The sequence below is a fragment of the Ptiloglossa arizonensis genome, chromosome 3 (genome assembly GCF_051014685.1).
Source record: "Ptiloglossa arizonensis isolate GNS036 chromosome 3, iyPtiAriz1_principal, whole genome shotgun sequence".
NCBI lineage: Eukaryota > Metazoa > Arthropoda > Insecta > Hymenoptera > Colletidae > Ptiloglossa > Ptiloglossa arizonensis.
Window position 1 is genome coordinate 28,539,948 of NC_135050.1, and position 19,256 is coordinate 28,559,203.

Below are 19,256 nucleotides of genomic sequence, written 5' to 3' on the forward strand. Positions count from 1 at the left end.
GGATCTTTTTTCAATCCTATCGCAAATCTATCTTAGCCTTTTACCCTTTGTTCCGATGACTTCTCCAAGAATTGTAAATACCGTGGGCGAATTGCGTTCGTCGAGGTAAAATTAACACGTTCGTTGGAAACGACATCGTCAGTGCTCGATCTCGATCGTTTCTCTCGGTGAACCGTCGTATCGACGAGGGCTCGAAAGACCGTGGAAGGAACGCCGAGTACCGGGTGAGAGGTTCCAGTTGCCGAGCAAAAGTTACTCGACTCCCGTGTCCTCCATTCCGGGTGCTATCTTTCGAGATTACGTTCGAACGATCACCGTTGAAATAATCGTGTTCCATCCAGCGTCGCGCATCTCGAGGACGCAAGGTCCGTCGATGTACCTATGAACCGATCGTGTTCGTCCTTGGAGAGATCGGTGACGACGGTTCGAGCGAATAATGAAGCACGGTAGGCGAGGTCGTAGACACGCGGTCGTTTCGCGGTAGTTCGATACCGGGTAACTGGGATGGCGGCGATGGTGGTGAGACGGTGGTGGTGGCACGGTGCTATACGGCATATCGGAATGCCAAATTGTTGCGCCACCGCGACATAGTCGGCCTAGTCCGGCCAAAGCAAATCAGCCTGCAATTGCCCAACCTTGTACTTTTCACTTTCCCTCACCCCTACCACGCGTAGGTTCGCGCGAAATTTTGTCCAGAGACTCGCACGGGTGGCCACCGATGGCCCAGAATCCACCTGCCTGGCCGGACTACGTGGAAATCGATCCTCGTAATCGTGGATCGTCGTCCACCGTTCCTCTTGGAAAACATCGAGACGATTCTCTCGTGGATTTACCAACGTTTCGATTGTCGAGGAATCGTGACCGTTCGAACGAACTCTGCGAGCGCCAACGGTCGTTTAATGGTCTCTGTTGCAAGTTTTCGCGCGATTCGACCGAGCGGAAGAATGCGCTCTGGAGGTGGAAGCAGCCTTAATGGCTCGGCGCGTTTCGATGTTCCGTCTGGATAGTCGGTACGCACAATTTCTTCGAAGCATCGAGAATGTTGCCGGCCGCGTTCCGTGGGATCGAGGTTCTCGGTTCGCGGGAGATTTTCCATCATTTGTACGCGCGATTTCCCAGGACGTGGGCGCGTCGAAAGATCGCGACGCGACCCCGAGATCGCCGCCACGAACGACCGGTTACGGTCGGTTCGTGTCGCGCGATTTGCACACAATAACGTTCCTCGAGCGAACGGCTATTTGTTTCGCTATTGGCGAGTCGCTTACGCGGTCCATTGAATCTTGATCGTTGGTTTTCCTACTCCCGTCGATCGACCGATTGCTGCAACTGTTCCCGGAGCTTATCCGGTCGAAACGTATACGTTTCGCTGGCTCGCGCGAGCGTGCATCGCGATGCACCCTGCGGACGCGTCCTCTCACTTTCGTCGATGTCGCGGATTCTACGATCCGTCCGGGCCGCGACTCGCGCTAATTGCGCAACACGAAGGTATCGCGAATCTCGCGTTTGAAAAGTATTCGGTGCCCGTTGGCCGTTTATTGCGCGATCTTTCGACGTGGTCACGTGCACGCACGTGCCGGACAAACACACCGCCGAGTTCTGCTTTCGATGATTAAGAATTTATCCGCCACGGTGTTCGACGCCTTTCTTTTCTTCCCTTCGTCCCTGTTGATCGATCGATCGCCGATTTCAGTTTTCTCGCAGCTATCCTGGTTTTCGAATCGAATCTTCCATAAAGATTGGGGATGGTCGACGTTTTGGCAAACGTCTCGTTTTTATACGCGTCGAGAGGAAGAAAGGGTTCGTTGTTTTTGGAGCGGACACTGCTCCCCGAGGAGCAAAGAGGTCTCGATGAACGCGAGCTGAAAAACTAGTATTTACAAAGTTGCGAACTAGTTTTCGCTTCCGTTTAAGAATGCTCGTCTTCAGGAGACACGGTGTCAGAAATATTCCTCCAGTTGTACGAAAACTTCGACTTCTTGTCTATGAATTTTTTTAACTATTCTCTCGGCGGTAATCGACGTCGGTCCTTTTCTTTTTATCTTTCCAAGCTATCGACCGTTCAAATCGACGTGGTTTTAGAAAGGTTGCACGGATCGGTTTGTCCATTGTTGCTAGAAATTAGTCCGAAAGTAAACCGAGGAACGATACTAGAAATCAGGTTTGTATTCTTTGGAGTTTCCTTTTCCTACGACGAAGTATCTTCTAAAAGATGCCGCAATTTGACGATCGTTCCGATGAGATCGTTTATAAAACCATTCTTCTCGACGTCATCGCCGATTCCTTTCATCGTCCAAGCTTCGTGTTGTCCCACTTGTGCGGTGTGTGTTCGTCTTCGCTCTTTGCAGAAGTGTACGGAGGATCGTCAATCCTCAGGGGCACTTAGCACTCGACGAATCGAAGAAAAGGATTTCGAAGTGGATGTGAAAATGTCCGTTTCGAAGGAACAGTGACGCCATTCGTATTTGTGCTATCGTCACGCGATGTCGTCACGTCTTGAAAACTATGAATCGTTCTCCTCGATCGTTTCTGCGCGGATTCGAGCAGGTTGTTTATATTCGCGTTTCTTTCTCGATTACTTTCTTCGAGTTCGCGGATGCTTTTCTCGTCGTTCGAAGATTCACGCAACGAGATTTACTCTTCTGTGCATCGTTTTCAATCGCGTCGTAGTACTTGTCGTTGAACCAGCTCCTCCGTTGAAACTATCCAATCTAAAGTCGAGTAACGTTGTCAATTAACCGATGTGATTACGTGCACGAGTATTACGCTCGTAATGGATGATCGTTGGTTACGCGATACGTTGGTAACGAAACGATAAAAATCGTGAACGTTCTTTCGCGATCGATCGGTACACCTCGATCGAACTGCGTTACTTCTTGTGCTCGGAAGCGGTTCGTTTTTCAGTTGCAGGCAATCTCCCGTCATTGGCGAGCGGACTGCGACTAGAAACAGAACCTAGATGATTGTGCGAATTTATTCGGTCACTGGGAACGTTCGACGATTTTTTCGGGGACGTCGATTGCGAACGAATCGCAAACTGAACGTTCGTCGAGGGAAATTCAATAATACGCTCGCATCGAGAAAAAACGGAAACATCGATACGGACTCGGTACGACTTTAATCTGTTGCTAGAGATTAAACGATTCGGGATACGAACTAATTTCTATCGTCTATTCCGTTCACCTTTTCGGCTGCGTTTCTTTTCTCGAGAAAAGAAGACGAACGTTGCGAGAAGAAAAAAAAAATAGTAGGTAAAGTACCTGGAGCGTTCGCGAACCGATCTACCTACCAATTGCACGGTGGTAAGGTGCTTCTTCCACCATAAATATTTTTGGTACTCCGGTCCCATCGCGGACACCAGATAGTACGCGTACATTATCACGTGTACAGCGTTGTTAATGAGATTGCCCAGCGTGCCGTGGCCACCGGCGATGAATTTCACACAGATCCACGTTTCCAAGGGCGTCAGAGAGTGATGGTACAGATGCAAGAACGTCACTTGGCTGTCCTTTTTGCGCAGGACGAAGAACAGCTGAAACACGTTCGTGGAAAAGATCAATTCTGTGCCGCGATCGATCGCTCGTAAATTGAAAAATATACTTCGCAACGATTTTCGATCGGTGGATCGCTACTGGTCGGCTCTATTTATGAAACAAACGTGAACATTTACCCAAGAAAGTGGTTTCGAGAATCGTGTAAGAACCGAGGCAAAGAATCGGACGCTTCGTTTCGGAAGGAATTTCTTTCGTAGCGAGATTAAATGGCGGACCACGGTTGGTCAACTTTAATCGAGAAACGCGCGCCAAATGTGTCCAAGAGAACGGTTTTATTGGAGAATTGAAATCCGGTGAGTAAGAAACGAGATAAAGAATTCGACACACTCGGCGTATATCCCGCGTAATCGAAACTGAGACTTCGCGAGGAATTTCGTCCGTATCGAGATCAAACATGGCGGACCACCGCGGATCGGTTCTGTACGAAATGTTCGCGGGAGATTTGAAGAATTTGACGCGCGCGATTTCGAGTTTCTCGCGATTTCGACCGATTCCACCGCGATCGTTCGATTTAATCGCGGAGGGAGGAACAGTTTGCCGGTAGGAAAAGCAAAAACATCGAAACTGTGCCGAAACTTCGCGTTTCCGCTTCAGTGGCCGGTTTCTACGCCGGTATGCGAACCAAGAAACCCGGAAGATTGATCGCGAGCGGACAGTTTTATCCTCGATGGCTTCCCCGAGTAAAATCGTTTCTTCGATCGATCGTTTCTTTTTTTTTTTCATTTACGATTCGTTGCATTCGTTCGGAGAGGATCTCGTTCTACCTACCGTGTCAGCGAATTCCGTAAATTTGCTGATGAAGTACCACCAACACAGGTTCGCCATTCGCAGCGCGGACGGGTTGTGGGAGTAATCCACCGGTTGACACTTGTAGCTGTAATCCAACAACCAGCCGGACATCAGGTGCTGCGAAACAAGAATTCAGGGTCAAGGTACTTACTTTTCGTTTCGTTTCTATTTTTAATTTTCCGGTTTCTTGTCGCCGAGCGAATACGATCGAGGGATAAAATTTCCTCGTCGATTATCGGCTACTCGGTAAAAAGATTCAAGCGGGAGGAGAAACATTAACCGGAAGAAAAATAATACGAGCACGTGTTATTTATAGCGATACGTTTGTGTAAATGAATATAATTTAAGTCATCGAACTCGTGTAGCCAATATTGAACGCAATTCTCCCAACTATTGTTAACACAATTTTAATTAGGTTTTCTTATTTACGAAACTCAGAATCGTACTTTCGAATATTGCTTCTTGCTTATCGCAGTAGCGATCCCGTTACAACCAAGATCGAAGTATTGTTTTGCTTATGTCACAGCGGAGTGAATTCTTTGAATTTTCCACCGGGTGTGTTCTCTCGAATATTAATTCCACTTTAGACAGGAATTTTAAGATACGATCTAAGATCGAACGAGACCAGCCGTCCGTTCGAAAGAAGTTCGATCGTATCTCGAAGGCGATTCTGAACGATAAGAGACGTAAAACGGTTACACGTTGACGGTATTACTCCGGCTTAATTGCGATGCTCGACTTTCTCGGTACCCGATACATATTTGTCACCTAACAAGGATCCAACGTCTCTCGGTCAGAGAACGATCAACCGTGTAGGTAACTTTCCAACTTGATGGCCAATAATGTTTCGTTAATGTTGTTCCAGTACGTTTCGAGCTCGGTAGCCTCGATTTATCAATGACTCTGCGAGATCGTGAAATCGACGATGTTCTTCTTGGAGGTAGTTATACGGGACGAAATTATTGTTGCGGGAGTTGGTAAATCTTGTCAGCGAAAATTTCTAGGCTGTACAGGTTGGAATTGTTGTTGCAGAAGCTGGTAAATTTTTCCAGCGAAAATTCTTCGATTGTACAGGTCGAAATTGTTGTTGCAGAAGGTGGTAAATTTTTTCAGCGCAAATTTCTGGGCTGTACAGGTTGGAATTATTGTTGCAGAAGCTAGTAAATTTTTCCAGCGAAAATTACTGGGCTGTACAGATCAAAATTGTTGTTGCAGAATCTGGTAAATATTTTCAGCAAAAATTCTTCGATTACACAGGTCGAAATTGTTGCAGAAGCTGGTAAATTTTTCAGCGCAAATTTCTGGGCTGTAAAGGTTGGAATTGTTGCAGAATCTGGTAAATTTTTTCAGCAAAAATTCTTCGATTACACAGGTCGAAATTGTTGTTGCAGAAGCTGGTAAATTTTTCCAGCGAAAATTCCTGGGCTGTTCAGATCGAAGTTGTCGCAGGAGCTGGTAAACGTTTTCGTTGAAAATAATTTTCGAGCCCGGAGTACCGAGCATAGACGAGAGGGTAACAGGTCCTTGGTTCGACAGAGAGCGACGAAACGAATCAATTCACGGCTAGTATATACAAAGGTATCGATTTTTCAGGTGCTTCGATCGTTTCTACCAACATTCGTTGAATTCCGTATCGTTCTCCGATCGTTGACACTCAGCGGTCAAGTGCATCGCAGCTTCGTTTCCAACGTCGCTGCGATTCTTCGTACTGGGATCCGAACGAGCACACGTTGCTCTCTAGAGGCGCGTAATCGCGAACGGACGGTTCGTGGAAAGTCGAAAACAGGATGCTTCGCCTTTAACGAACCACGCAGGAGTGTACAAATCGATTGGGCAATTCCCTTCGAAGGCCTCGGCGTCGAGTTCACGCGCCTAGCTTCTCTCTTCTTTCCGTAAAATTGTACACCGAGCCGCGCTTTCTTACCCCGCTTTGTTGCCCGAACGATTGGCAATCGCGATGGAAACCGGCGAAATTTCGCGGCTGTGTCGCTCGGAATTTCGAATCGCTTCGTTCGGGTAACTCGAATGGAAACGGTGTTGGCTCGGGGGTACGCTGTCGCAATCGGGTTCTGTCTGTCCGCGTTTTTCAAAAGGAACACACTGGATCGACAGCTCGTGACGCTGATTTCTCTTCGAGGAACTGTGTTTCGCGGGAAACTGTGTTCCTCCGAGTCGATCCTGGCCCAAGGAGAAACTCTTCTCGCGGGAAGGGTCTCGTAAAAATTCGTCCTCTCCTCGAAAGTGAAACTATTGCACACGACGGAGAACGTATCGTTGCACTTCGTTCGTTTCTCGCGTGTGAAAAATACCGGGCGATCGTCGGGTCGAGTTTCGAAGTGTCGAAAACAAAAAAAGAAATCATTCGATCTTAACTGTTCTCGAGAGAGCAACTCGTGCATTGTACTATCCACACCATAGATGCTTAAAAGAAGCAACGCGAACACAGAATACGCTGCAAGGAAAACAGTCGCGATGCATCGTACATAACACGTGGTACCTTTGACGATAAATCGGAGACACGAACACCCTTTTCTCGTGTTACGGCCATTTTTCATATAATCGAACTCGAGGAATTTACAGAACGGAATATTCGTCAAGGTCGAGAGGTATCGAGAACCGTTACTCCATTCGAGCTTTATCGAAATAGAAAGATGGTTCTAATCCGAAGAAACACCGATCGGAGCACTCGTAGAGTTGTCCAGTGTCCCCGATCCACCGGTGAAGCGGAACCCGGAATTTGTTCAACGAACGTATCGCTGTAACGCTAATTTCTCGCGTAGTTGTTCCGTAATACGTTAAGCCCGACATATGAACCTTAATGGAGTGAGAAGTGTTTCGCGTCGGATGATTAACTCCTCGTTAAGGCGTTCACTTGAGCGGGAACAGTTTCCCGGCGCACGGATGCCCGGTGTTGTCAACGTTATCGTGGAATTGCCAGAAGACATCGGTTCGGTTCATTAAGCAAGGTGGTTGCGCCGAGTTGGTCACTGAAATGGGAATGTCGCTCGTTTCGCAATCGACTGCGGTCGAAATTGACCGAGAGGGAGCAAAGTCCGCTCGAACGGGCGAAGACTGGTTCAAGGTGATCGGACTTAGGGAACGACTCGCGCGTCCTTGGAGACCTTCGAGATGAATCTCGGTCGCTGGTGGATACCTCGGGGGTTCGTCGTTTTCTCTTTTCTCTGCAACTTTTTACGAAGATCGTCTCGCGAACGCTCGGAGAACTTTGCGAGGTCTTCGATACGAAACGGTTGGAACGCGCGTAGATAAAAAAAAAAGAAAGAAAAATGAAGGACAACGTAGAAAGTCGTCGAATCGAATCTAAGGAACTTGGTTCGATTTACTTTCGTTTCGGAAGGTTCTACCGGTCGGGATTACGTTCCATAGTTGACGTCAACGCGCGGTTGCTCGAATCGCCCGGTTCTCTATTTCAACGCGTAACAAATTCTCCGATTTCCGAGGAAGTTGATCGACGTACGTCGCGTTGGTGATCAATTTTTTTCTTCGCTTCTGCTCCGTCGAGGCGATTACCGTTCCTAGTGGTCGATCGAGGAATTCAACGTCGATCGTAACGTTATCGTCTACGAGATTCGTCACGGTTCATCGGACGCGCGTCGCGGATAAATCCGGATCGTCGGATTCGAACGTTACTCGGCGCGCGTGTCTCTCGAACGAGATGAGTATCGGAAGCAGCGATCGCGTGTTCTCGAAAAGGAAAGGAGCTGGATCGCCGATACGCGAACTGGTAATGGCCGATTCTTCGAATACCTCCACTCCCCCGTGCATTCGTAACCGTGTCGCAGAGTAATTACTAGAAACTGTACGTGGATCGTTTTCGTTGCCAGACCATCGCGTCAGAGCGTAACTTTACGAAAAACGATATCGTAACGTTCATCTCGGTTCGTAGAGCGACAAGTGGTCGCTCGTGTTCCAGGATCGACTCTTCGTAGGTGCACTTGGTAGCACGATCGACGCATTGTTCGTAACGCCCTTCGCGTGCTTTCACCGTTGCACGTTGACACCTCAGATCCAACGAAGTTTCGACCATCGAGCATTTCCATACCAGAGGTATTTTTCTCGAACGGTGGCTGACATTTTCGTTCCGCGACCCACTTGCGTTTACGATTCACCGCGGAGAGAGGTCTGGGAACCATGAACTTTGGAACCCGCCGGTGCATCGATCTCTCGTGAACCTCTCGGTACGCCGGTACATCGTTGCGACCATCAAAACCTCTTAATCACCGTGATTTAGAGAAAGCTGTCCGTGATGTTTTGAAACGTTCCCGGGACCTTGGAACGAGCGAGACGCACCACAGCCAGTTTACCTCTTTTCGTCACGTTAGAAGCCATTAGCGCTAACGAAACTACTTGCTTCCCTTTTTACGAAAAGCTCTTAACTGCTTCTGATCACGAGGTCGACCTCTCGCGGTTACGCCAGGGCCGTGTACGCCGGATCATTTCACGGAATACGATCCTTACTCGGTATTTGAATCCTCTTGCACAAAATTTCTCCACGACTGTACACTCGATGCTTCATCGATACCGTAACGTTCAATACCCGCGTACTATATTTTTCTTTATCGTTTCGATTTCGAGAGTCAAAGATACACGAATGTGAGACTCACTCTCGTTCTTTCTGTCGTTCTGTTACATTTCGGCCTTGTTTCTCCTTAAATTTTTCTATTTCGAAGTTGTTGGAACGAATGCAACAACGATCTTAAGGGTGCCAAATGTCGATGTCAACGGTGTGGCCGTTTTCCTTTTGGTTTTTCTTTTCAGTCGAGTTCCAAGTCCAGAGTCAGAAAGACCACACGACACTGTCGTCGTTCACATCGAGACATATCACTGTACACGCATTTCTTCGAACTTTATATTCTTATATATACAATAACTATACTGCTAGATACGCGAGATCCCTGCATATTATAATAAACTAGATATTATAATCTGAACTTTACAACAGAAGTTTATCGAATTGTCGAAACACAATACAACTATGCTCGTTTTTATATTATCACGATGGACTTTCGAACGTCTCGAGGAAATCTACAATTCGAGGTGCAACTTCTCAAAGAAGTGTAGCTATAGCTGGACCCTCTGGGTGATTCACGGGACGCGAAATCCCTGCGTATTATAATAAACTAGATATTATAATTTAAACTTTACAACAGAAGTTTATCGAATTGTCGAAACACAATACAACTATGCTCGTTTTTATATTATCACGATGGACTTTCGAACGTCTCGAGGAAATCTACAATTCGAGGTGCAACTTCTCAAAGAAGTGTAGCTATAGCTGGACCCTCTGGGTGATTCACGGGACGCGAAATCCCTGCGTATTATAATAAACTAGATATTATAATTTAAACTTTACAACAGAAGTTTATCGAATTGTCGAAACACAATACAACTATGCTCGTTTTTATATTATCACGATGGACTTTCGAACGTCTCGAGGAAATCTACAATTCGAGGTGCAACTTCTCAAAAAAGTGTACCTATAGTTGGACCCTCCGGGTGATTCACGAGACGCGAATTGTTTTTAGAAATGATTGGTTGTCCACTGTAAGCTTACCTCGTAGAGCATACCCAACGAGAAGACGACCTGGAACGCGTTGTACGCGACCAGAGCTCCCCTGAGTTTGAAGGGTTTTCTATTGGCCATCACACGCGGCCCGAACAACGTCACTCCGTACAAGTAGAGTAGCACGATGAGAAAAGTCGGGATCGGGGAGTCCATCAGAGGCCAGTCGCTGACTCGCGGGTCGGAAACGGTCGTCAGGATTTCCGTGTACTGATCCAAGGCCATTCGGACCAGTCCCTGAGCGCCCACGAACGTTCTGTTCATGTCCGTCATCTCGATCCTCAGTTCCGGCTCCCTCTCGGCAACCAACTCCGCCGCAGCAGACGACATTTCTGTAAACAAACGGACAGATAGAAACTCTTTTCTCCGTTAAATTTTCCAGCGGAAAATATTAACCCTTTACAGTCGTATGTCACTAGTATGCCACTAGAACAAGGAACCGTACTGATCTTGTACTTTATTCAATTGTGTGTTTACATTTTTTCTGAATGAAAATGAATGTTCAAAGAATCTGTTCACGAATCAATACGGTGCTTCTATTAGAAGTAAGAGGGTCCGGTAAAGAGGAAAGGCTTAATGATTTTCTTGAATAAAAAACTGTATATATTGCGGAAGATGTTCTTACCATGAAGATGTAAAAAGTAAAGATTGTTTTGTACGTTCGAACGGAAAGATTAAGGGCGGAAGACACTAAACTAATTATTTTTGCAATACGTGTCGTCGAAAAGGACATATAGGGCTGTACGTTGGGGATCGTTTTTGAAAGGTACCACACGATGGAGAGCTATAGAATATAATTTTTACATAGAAACATTACATTAAAATACATTGTTGTACACAACATATATCTAAAGTTCACGGAAGAATTAATAAATCTTGTTCATCCTTCGTAATCTTAAATGTTGCGTATCACTTCTTTTTCAAGATTAATTTCGACCAGTACGACACCCATGTCCAAATTTAATACGACCGTAAAGGGTTAATGATTCCTCTTCGTTTTTTCTCCCTTCTCTCTCTCTCTCTCTCTTTCGTAGTTTCGACCACCGATTCGAATAGCCTAATCTCGAACGTTTTAGGGAATTTTCGAGCACGCGTTATCGCATAATCTCAGATGATACTTAAGCTCGATGCAGGACGAGTACACTCGAGGAAGATTTGTTTCGTCTAAGGTGAAGAGAACACTGTTCGTGTCGAGAAGAAAGTTGGATTAGGATCACTTTTTAAATTGGAAGTAATACTTTCCAGAGAAATTTTGATCCGAGAGTTTCGTGGCATCGTTAAAAAATACTCCGTTAAATTCACAAGCGGAAACATTAATAATTCTTCATCGTTAGGACCGCATTAATTGAACAATATTAACCGAGTAGATTTAAAAGTTTGGTTACACCGTTTTCTCAATTGCATTATCTTGACTGTCGATTGACGCAACATCGTTCATCGTGATTATCTCCACCTGTTAATTTTACCGCAGAATTCTTCGCAAATGAATTCAATGTTCCAGCTAAAAAATCGTTATTATAAGAAGTCTATTCCCCATAATCCTTCACGGTCGGTTTCTCAATATCGATACGTTCAGAATTATCCTGAAAGTACGCGCGATGCGATCCGCATTAAAAGAGGAGGACTGAACGTGACTAAAACGATCTCCCCTGATTTACGGGCATCAGGTTGCGGTCGAATTCGAGTCAGGGAGGTTCGTGGGCTACTCGACGATTCGATGCACGATCGCGGAATCGCGCACGTCCGAAGAGAACGAAGTTGATCGACGATCGAGTCGTACGAAACAGTGGAAGCTGCACGCGACGGGTCAGGAAGTTCGTCGAAGACGTCATCCTCAAGGATCGTCATTGTGTCGCATCGTTTTCACTCGTACACGTTGATCTACCTCACGGAACGCGACCTTCTTTCGTTCTCGTCGCGTTTCTTCTACGATCGTCGCGATAAATCGATAACCGGGGTGTCCTGGATACTATAAAACTCTAGAACGCGATTCGAATAAATCGTAGAATCAAACTCTCTATGAAGAAAAAGATCGAAGAATCTTTCTCTTCGTCGAATCAAAATCTCTATGAAGAAAAAAATCGAAGAATCTTTCTCTTCGTAGAATCAAAATCTCAATGAAGAAAAAAGTCGAAGAATCTTTCTCTTCTTCTCTACAGAAAAGTTAAAATCTCGCGCTGTTGGGAAAATTCTACGAAGTGGATAATCGGTATAAAATGGTAGGATATATTTGGTGGGTATTTCGGTCTACTTGCGAGTCAGGTTTGCTCGTTAGCCGAGCTACCGTGTGACGGTTAGCTCGAACAAAGCGAGCTCGATCGAACTCGTTCGGGTGCTCACGGTTCGGTTCTGTTGGTACACGCGAACACAGGACCGGTCTACAAGGTATCGAGTACCTACCGTGTCCGTGGGAGTCTCGGACCTCCAAGTTGGGCAATTACCAACGAAAAATCGTCCACCCCTTTCCTATTTCCCCCGGGACCGGTGTTGCATTTCGCAACGTTGATTTCGCAAGTGTTGCTAGCTTGTAGGCGTGGGTATGAAATGTTCGATTTTGCGTTGACGCAACGCCACTGGACAACCCGTTTACACCGCGGCTCTCCGATTCGTTAAAAACATGGCCCGCGGTAATCTCGTGCTCCCCTTTTTCTTCGCGAATTACAACGATACGGTGTTATTGCGTTCAACGGCCGGATATACGTACGGCTCGACGAGTTTAATGAGATTCCGTAGCGACTCGCTCGAGAATAGCCGGTTACACGTGGCTAGGTGTGGAAGCCGCTTGGTGTCATCCGACACCTTTCAAAAGAAGACTTTAAAAGGACCACGAGAATCCAGGTTACACCGTGCGGATCCACGTATTGTACTTGACTCCTCGAGCTTCGCTTTTACAGTGTTTTCGTTGCGCATTATCGGATCTCGAGTTCCTACAAGAATCAGGTTTTTCGTATCGGTGCAGTTCTTCTGTCGGTTTGATATTATAAGATCGAACGAGTGCAGCAATCCCAGGCGATAATTTATTTCGACACTGGGCGCCGTTTAATTTCAATTTCAACGCGTAAATATAATTTTCATTTTTCCACCGTACCCACGTACCGACTGTATTCCAGTTCGATCGCTGAGAAACTAGTTTAGATTCTAATCGAACCTGAAATACAGTCGAAACCTTGGTATTATTTGCATTCGTTGAAATCGTATTTGCACGTTGTAATTGTTCGTGTAATAGGTGGCAATTAAGTGCGATTTATCGTGGATTTCCGACCAGCGATATCATCTCGAGAAAAGTGATTTCGCGCGCGAAAAGGATGAGTAATTGTGACGGTTCCGCAGTCCGCGCATGCATAGTTGTTGGTGAGAAAAAAAATATTTTTAAATGTTCGGTTCTCTGGAAATATTTATTTCGGTCGTCCGGAGCGTAGAATCACTCGGTAGAAGGTGAATGTTTGCGAAGATTCGAGATTTCGATAGAATCGGGCCGGTGCTCCGGTTGCACGAAAGATCGTATTCGGATGTTCGGAAAGTCCATCCGTTCGATTTTAAGTTCCAAGTAGGTCGTGCCGCTCGAGACAATAATCGACAACTCGTTATCATTCGATACACGTATCGTTGCGCACAGCTGTTCAACGTTCGACGATTCGTTGGCCCGATTTCTTCCGATTCGGACGAATCTCTTTCTCCGCGAGAAGCTTTCCGCAGACTCGTCGATCTTTTCGAACGATTCGACGTTTTCGTTCCCGTCTCGATGTTCGTTCGTTCTCGAGTCACACGATTCGACGAAAATTTCCATGACAGTTACCAGTTTCATCCCCGACGGGGACTTTACCGCCGAGACATTTCGCAAAAAGGACAGGTGACACTTTTCTACGCTTTTCCTTCTTTCAATGGTCATTAACTGGCACCTAATAACCGGTTTACTTCTGCGGCGAACAGTCACAGCCATCGGTGTAACGTTATTAATAAAATGCGAGTAGTTGACATTTAAAACATCAAGTACAATGGTAATTCTCCACGCTTTTTGTACTCGTAAAATGATCGAACTAGCGAGCTAAGGACCCCTGCCTTTATCCGTGTCTATGAATATTCGATCGGAGTATTTCTGGACGACGAGTTTTTCCGCGCCGGATAAACGACATTCGTGCATATTTTCTCACCGAGACGAAGTCAAGTCAATTTTCCAAGTGTTTTCATTCGAGAAAAATGCAGTTTTCTCGCTCTGGAAATCAACTCGAATCTAGAACATCGAAGATCGATGGATTCACCGGTCTGCGAAAGTCAATTGCACGCCTCGAAGCTACGGACGAGAATTCAGGAATAAAATCTCGTCGATCGAGAAGTATTTTATTTATTTTGCAATAAGAGATGCAAGGGGAAAATGTGCACAAGCTAGAGAAGAGTCTAATTGTGCCAACGATTGGGCAAGGTTATATTCAGGAATAAAATCTCGTCGATCGAGAAGTACTTTATTTATTTTGCAATAAGAGATTCAAGGGGAAAATGTGCGCAAGGTAGAGAAGAAGAGTCTAATTGTGCCAACGATTGGGCAAGGGTCGATTCAGGAATAAAATCTCGTCGATCGAGAAGTATTTTATTTATTTTGCAATAAGAGATGCAAGGGGAAAATGTGCACAAGCTAGAGAAGAGTCTAATTGTGCCAACGATTGGGCAGGGTTATATTCAGGAATAAAATCTCGTCGATCGAGAAGTACTTTATTTCTTTTGCAATGAGATGCAAGGGAAAAATGTGCACAAGCTAGAGAAGAGTCTAATTGTGACAACGATTGGGCAAGGTTAGATTCAGGAATAAAATCTCGTCGATCGAGAAGTATTTTATTTCTTTTGCAATGAGATGCAAGGGAAAAATGTGCGCAAGCTAGAGAAGAAGAATCTAATTGTGCCAACGATTGGGCAAGGTTAGATTCAGGAATAAAATCTCGTCGATCGAGAAGTATTTTATTTCTTTTGCAATGAGATGCAAGGGAAAAATGTGCGCAAGCTAGAGAAGAAGAATCTAATTGTGCCAACGATTGGGCAAGGTTCGATAGGAGTTGTTTTACTATACGTGCCGGAAGTATCGATGGAGAACGAGGATGTTACACGTAGAAGAAACTTGTGAAGTTAACTGTACACCGGACAACGGGTGTCGTCTTTTGACTTTCGCTGTCCAGGAATTGCACACGGGCCTCGGCTAATCGAGATAAGCCAAATATTTACATACGTTCTCTCGTTCTTTCGAATTTGGTCCTAGTATTTCAGTTATTATTCATGCGCTTGTGGCAACAATCATTTCGCACGAACTTTCTCCCCAAGTAAGTAGATTTAACCTTGTTCCGAACGATAGAATATTACAGAATTTGGAACTTTACGGGCTTCGCGAGCTCTTGCACAAAATCGAATCGGATGGCGTAACAATAATATAAAAGTCAAATAAAAGATTGCATCGGAGCTCGTTTGCTCGATAGGACGCAACTCTGTTAACTAACGTACGCACGCGTATGCATATTCGAACGGAATTTCTCTTTTTTAATATTCAAAATACGACCAGAATGTCTCGAAACGTCTATTCTCTCGACGAAAATATTTTCGACAATTTACTCGTGTACGATACTTTCCTTCCCCGTGGCTTGGAAAGTAAAAAGTAAAGATCCAACGACTTAGATTATTGCAAAATCTTTGATAGACAGGGCCGTGGATTTGTTAACCGGTCGAACGATTCTACTTTAACGATCATTTTCGAGATGCATCGAATACGACTCGAATGAGAAAAGAAAACCCCGAGAGAAGGATCGAGGTACTTTTTTTATTCTCCTCGTGTCGCGAAACGATTTTCCATCGATGAACAAACGTCTCCGAACGCTCTACCTCTTCGTCGAGCAAGCGCTGTCGGTGTTCCGTTCGAATCGGATGGTCAGGTTCACAATGTATCGCGGGCGAAAACGCAATCTTGAATTTCGTTAGACACGGCGGTGCAGCTTGCCGTAATTAGACCAGAACCGGTTAGACGCGCCACGATTGTAGCTGTGTCGAATGTTCTAAGGCCAACGAGGTCCGATGGGCCATTTAGCGTAACGAAATCGCGGTTTCGAGTCGCGAAAAAACTGAAGCGTACGCAGCCACTTTCAGTAAGTTGCTGCAATGTTGTTGCATCGGGCTTTCCCCTTTCCGGACTTCACCGTTGTCGGTTCTACGATCGTTCTACGCGTTCGTTCGGAATGCGGTTCTCGGAGAGGAACCGAGAACGGACAAACGCGTTCGTCTATCCCGAGGGAGAGGAACGATCGGTTACCGTGAAATGGACAGAGTAACCTAGTCGCGAGATTCTAGCGCGAAGAAAAGATACGATCTGTTCGCGACGTGGCTACTGGTTCTTTTTCTTTTTTTTTTTCTTTCAGTGGGATTAGCAAACACGCGGCGTGCAAAGAGAGGAACGAATACTGGATACTAATTTCTTTCGTTCGGTTTCGCAATTTTTACACCGTGTCAAGATCGCGTAGTATTATCGCCTTTGATAATAAATCGAGGAGACATCGTTTCGTGTTACGAACGTCGTCGAGTTAATATTTATTAAACAGGTATCGCGATGTACCATCGAACGATTAGTTGCCGTAGACGGTAAAATAAGTCGTGATTGTAATTTGTACACTCAGGTTCGTTTTAAGAGTAATATTAATAACCGACGCATATAATCGAAGCGAGAAGCTTTGGACAAGGTTGATCAATTTCGCGATACGAAAGCACAGTGTTAGTCTGGGAAACACTCGTACGAGAAAAGTGTAGTCGGATGTATTCGTGCGTTATACGAGGCATATGCGTTGCACGTGTGAGCATTCGGTGCTAGGAATGGTGAGTTGTTCGAACTCACTCGAGATAAAGAGGTAACTCGTCACGGTGTTGGAAATCCTCTACGCGCTGACACGAATCTACCCCAACGATCGATTAATGTTCGCACGTTGCGCGCGGCAAACAAGTAATTACTAACCCGATTATTATACGGATGGGGACTTTTCGATGCCAACAGAGCTTGTACACCGAGCAGAAAATCGACGTACAAATAAATATAATGGGCAAGTGCAACGCGAGCGGCAGTGCACGCGAAATTGTTTCGTTGAAGCGAACAATGCATCGCGAACGATTCTATTTAGATGCGACGAATGGAATTCGATTACCACGTGCCGTAGATACGTCGCGAGACTTTTGTCGGAGACTCGAGTTCGGAATCGATGAACTTTAGTAAGAAAAACAAAGAAAAAAAAAATCAGCGAAAACTGGGTGAACGATACCCAAAAGTGCAAGGAAACTCGCGATAAATTTCGCGGCTGGGATGGTCGCTGGTCGATTCCGTGGACGTCGCGAGTCCCTCGTCTCTTATCGAAGCCACGAGTTCCGAATCGTTCAATTAGAGTCGGTAAATAACGATTGGCGCAAGAAAAGAAGAAAAAACGGTATGGCAATTGGAGCGATGGTATATCGCGGAATGTACTCCGTATCCCATCGAACGCGGTGCGCGTTGATTTATCGACGTGGCTCGAGCGGCGTCGGCTGGCGAAACGGTACTCGTTACAGAGAAAGTTCCCGATTACGGTACGGGGCCGTGAAACGAACGAGGATGGAATCGCGTCGCGACGTCACGAAAAGAGACACCGAGGGAAAAGAGAGAAAGGTAAACCCGGCGGCGTGGATGCGCGGGTTTGCCTCAATGGGAGAGAATTCGAACGCGTACGGCGATAATGGTACCGACACGACGATGATGCCTCGTTGACGAGAACGATGCTTACACGAGCGGCACCGTCTAAAACACGCTCGCTCGGAGTTTAGTGGGTAAGTGGGTCGACGGTCCGGTTAAACACCGATCAGGCTGTAACGTTTCTCCTCGGTGTTATCACGGTCCCGGTTGCGGTGTAACTCGCACGTTTTCTTCCACGGTTCCTATTTCTCCCGTTCCTCCGGTTTTTCCTCCCTCCGGCTGCCTTCTTTCTTTTATTTCCCAATTACTCGCGCGATTTACGGAAAATATGCAGGCTACGGCCAACACCAATCGCGGAGCCCTTTCAACGATTTATCGCGGACGTTTCTCTTTGGCGAGAGATCACGGACGGAGGGGAACCATCGGCCCGATTCACCGGTAACTTCTCCTCGCGCTGGGTCCTCGAGAATTTTAATAACGCCCCTGACACGGGACAAGGGCTTCGAATTTCGAGAAATTCGAGAAGGATCGAGAAATCTTTACCAGCCGGTGATTCGGCCGCGATCGGCAACAGTTTCGATGGAAAATGTTCCGTTCCGGTTCTGTTAATTATACTCGTCGCTAATGTTTATCGTTGGGAAATCTGCGACATAAATTACGCGCTAATAAACTGCTCGGTAATTGGAGACCGTTTATCGAACGATTAGTAACATTCGAGACAAATCCAGCCAGATAAGCCTGGTTGGTCTCTTCGGTAATATCGTTTTTTGCAACGGAAGTATCGCTCGTTGCTGAATTTCTTTTTTTCGATGACCAGAAGGCTCGAAGAAGTTGGTTCCTTTAAATAGTAAGTGGTCCGGGCTCGCTCCGATCTTCGAAAGGCCATCGTAACGCATGCTTTTGGGTTAAGTAATCGAGGCTACCAAAAGTATTCGTGACGTTGAGTGAAATTGGGACATCGGCCTCGAAGATCGGACGATAGAGACCGTAAAGTCCAGATGGATATGCACCGAGCAATCTCGTTGACTCGAGAAACGACTAACATTTTCAACCTTGTTCGTGGAATTCTACGAGCCTATTTAGCTCGAACGTCTTGTTCTCGAACAAGGCGCGAAGATGTCGCGCGAATTGCTTCGACTTGTTCGTCTCGATACGGGGCAGAACCCGTTCTGGAAAAAGTTGTCGCGGACGACACGATATGGGTGCTCTACGTCGAGAAGAAAAAACAATGGCTCGTTGATACCGGTCGAGCGCATCCATGAAAATTATGCTCGGTCTCGGATCGCGCGAAAGGTATTTTACGATGTTTCTCGATCCTATCGTAATCGTTGCGTCAGACGTTTGTCGTCAACGAATCTGTTCTGTGGTCGTTATCCGGTCATTGTCCGATGTTCGTGAACGGGAAAGAATTCTATTGTACGATTGAGCATCGTTAACTTTCGAGAGTCAACCGGTAGAAAATTAGATGTATAAAGAATTTTGTTACTAATGATTCACCTCGATTGACCTCACACCTGCGAAACACTCGTCACCCGGAAAGCTTGGAAATGTATCTTCGTAGCGATTCTCGTTTAAAAAATGTTCATCGTCCTGGTTGATTTACCACGTCCTATCGGTTGATCTATCGAACTTTCCAAATATGCCCTTATTA

The 19,256-nt window shown here is 45.9% G+C and overlaps 1 protein-coding gene across 1 annotated transcript in view; it reads right to left on the minus strand.

Moving 5' to 3' along the window:
* LOC143144986 (very long chain fatty acid elongase AAEL008004) overlaps window positions 1–19,256 on the minus strand; it is a 35,677-nt gene that overhangs the window by 4,119 nt on the left and 12,302 nt on the right. The window contains exons 2-4 of the mRNA XM_076307918.1: window positions 9,916–10,256; window positions 4,320–4,457; window positions 3,287–3,529 (exon numbers count right to left, since the gene is read on the minus strand). Coding sequence (XP_076164033.1) covers window positions 3,287–3,529; window positions 4,320–4,457; window positions 9,916–10,254 — 720 coding nt within the window. The 5' untranslated portion in view covers window positions 10,255–10,256. The remainder of the gene's footprint in view (window positions 1–3,286; window positions 3,530–4,319; window positions 4,458–9,915; window positions 10,257–19,256) is intronic.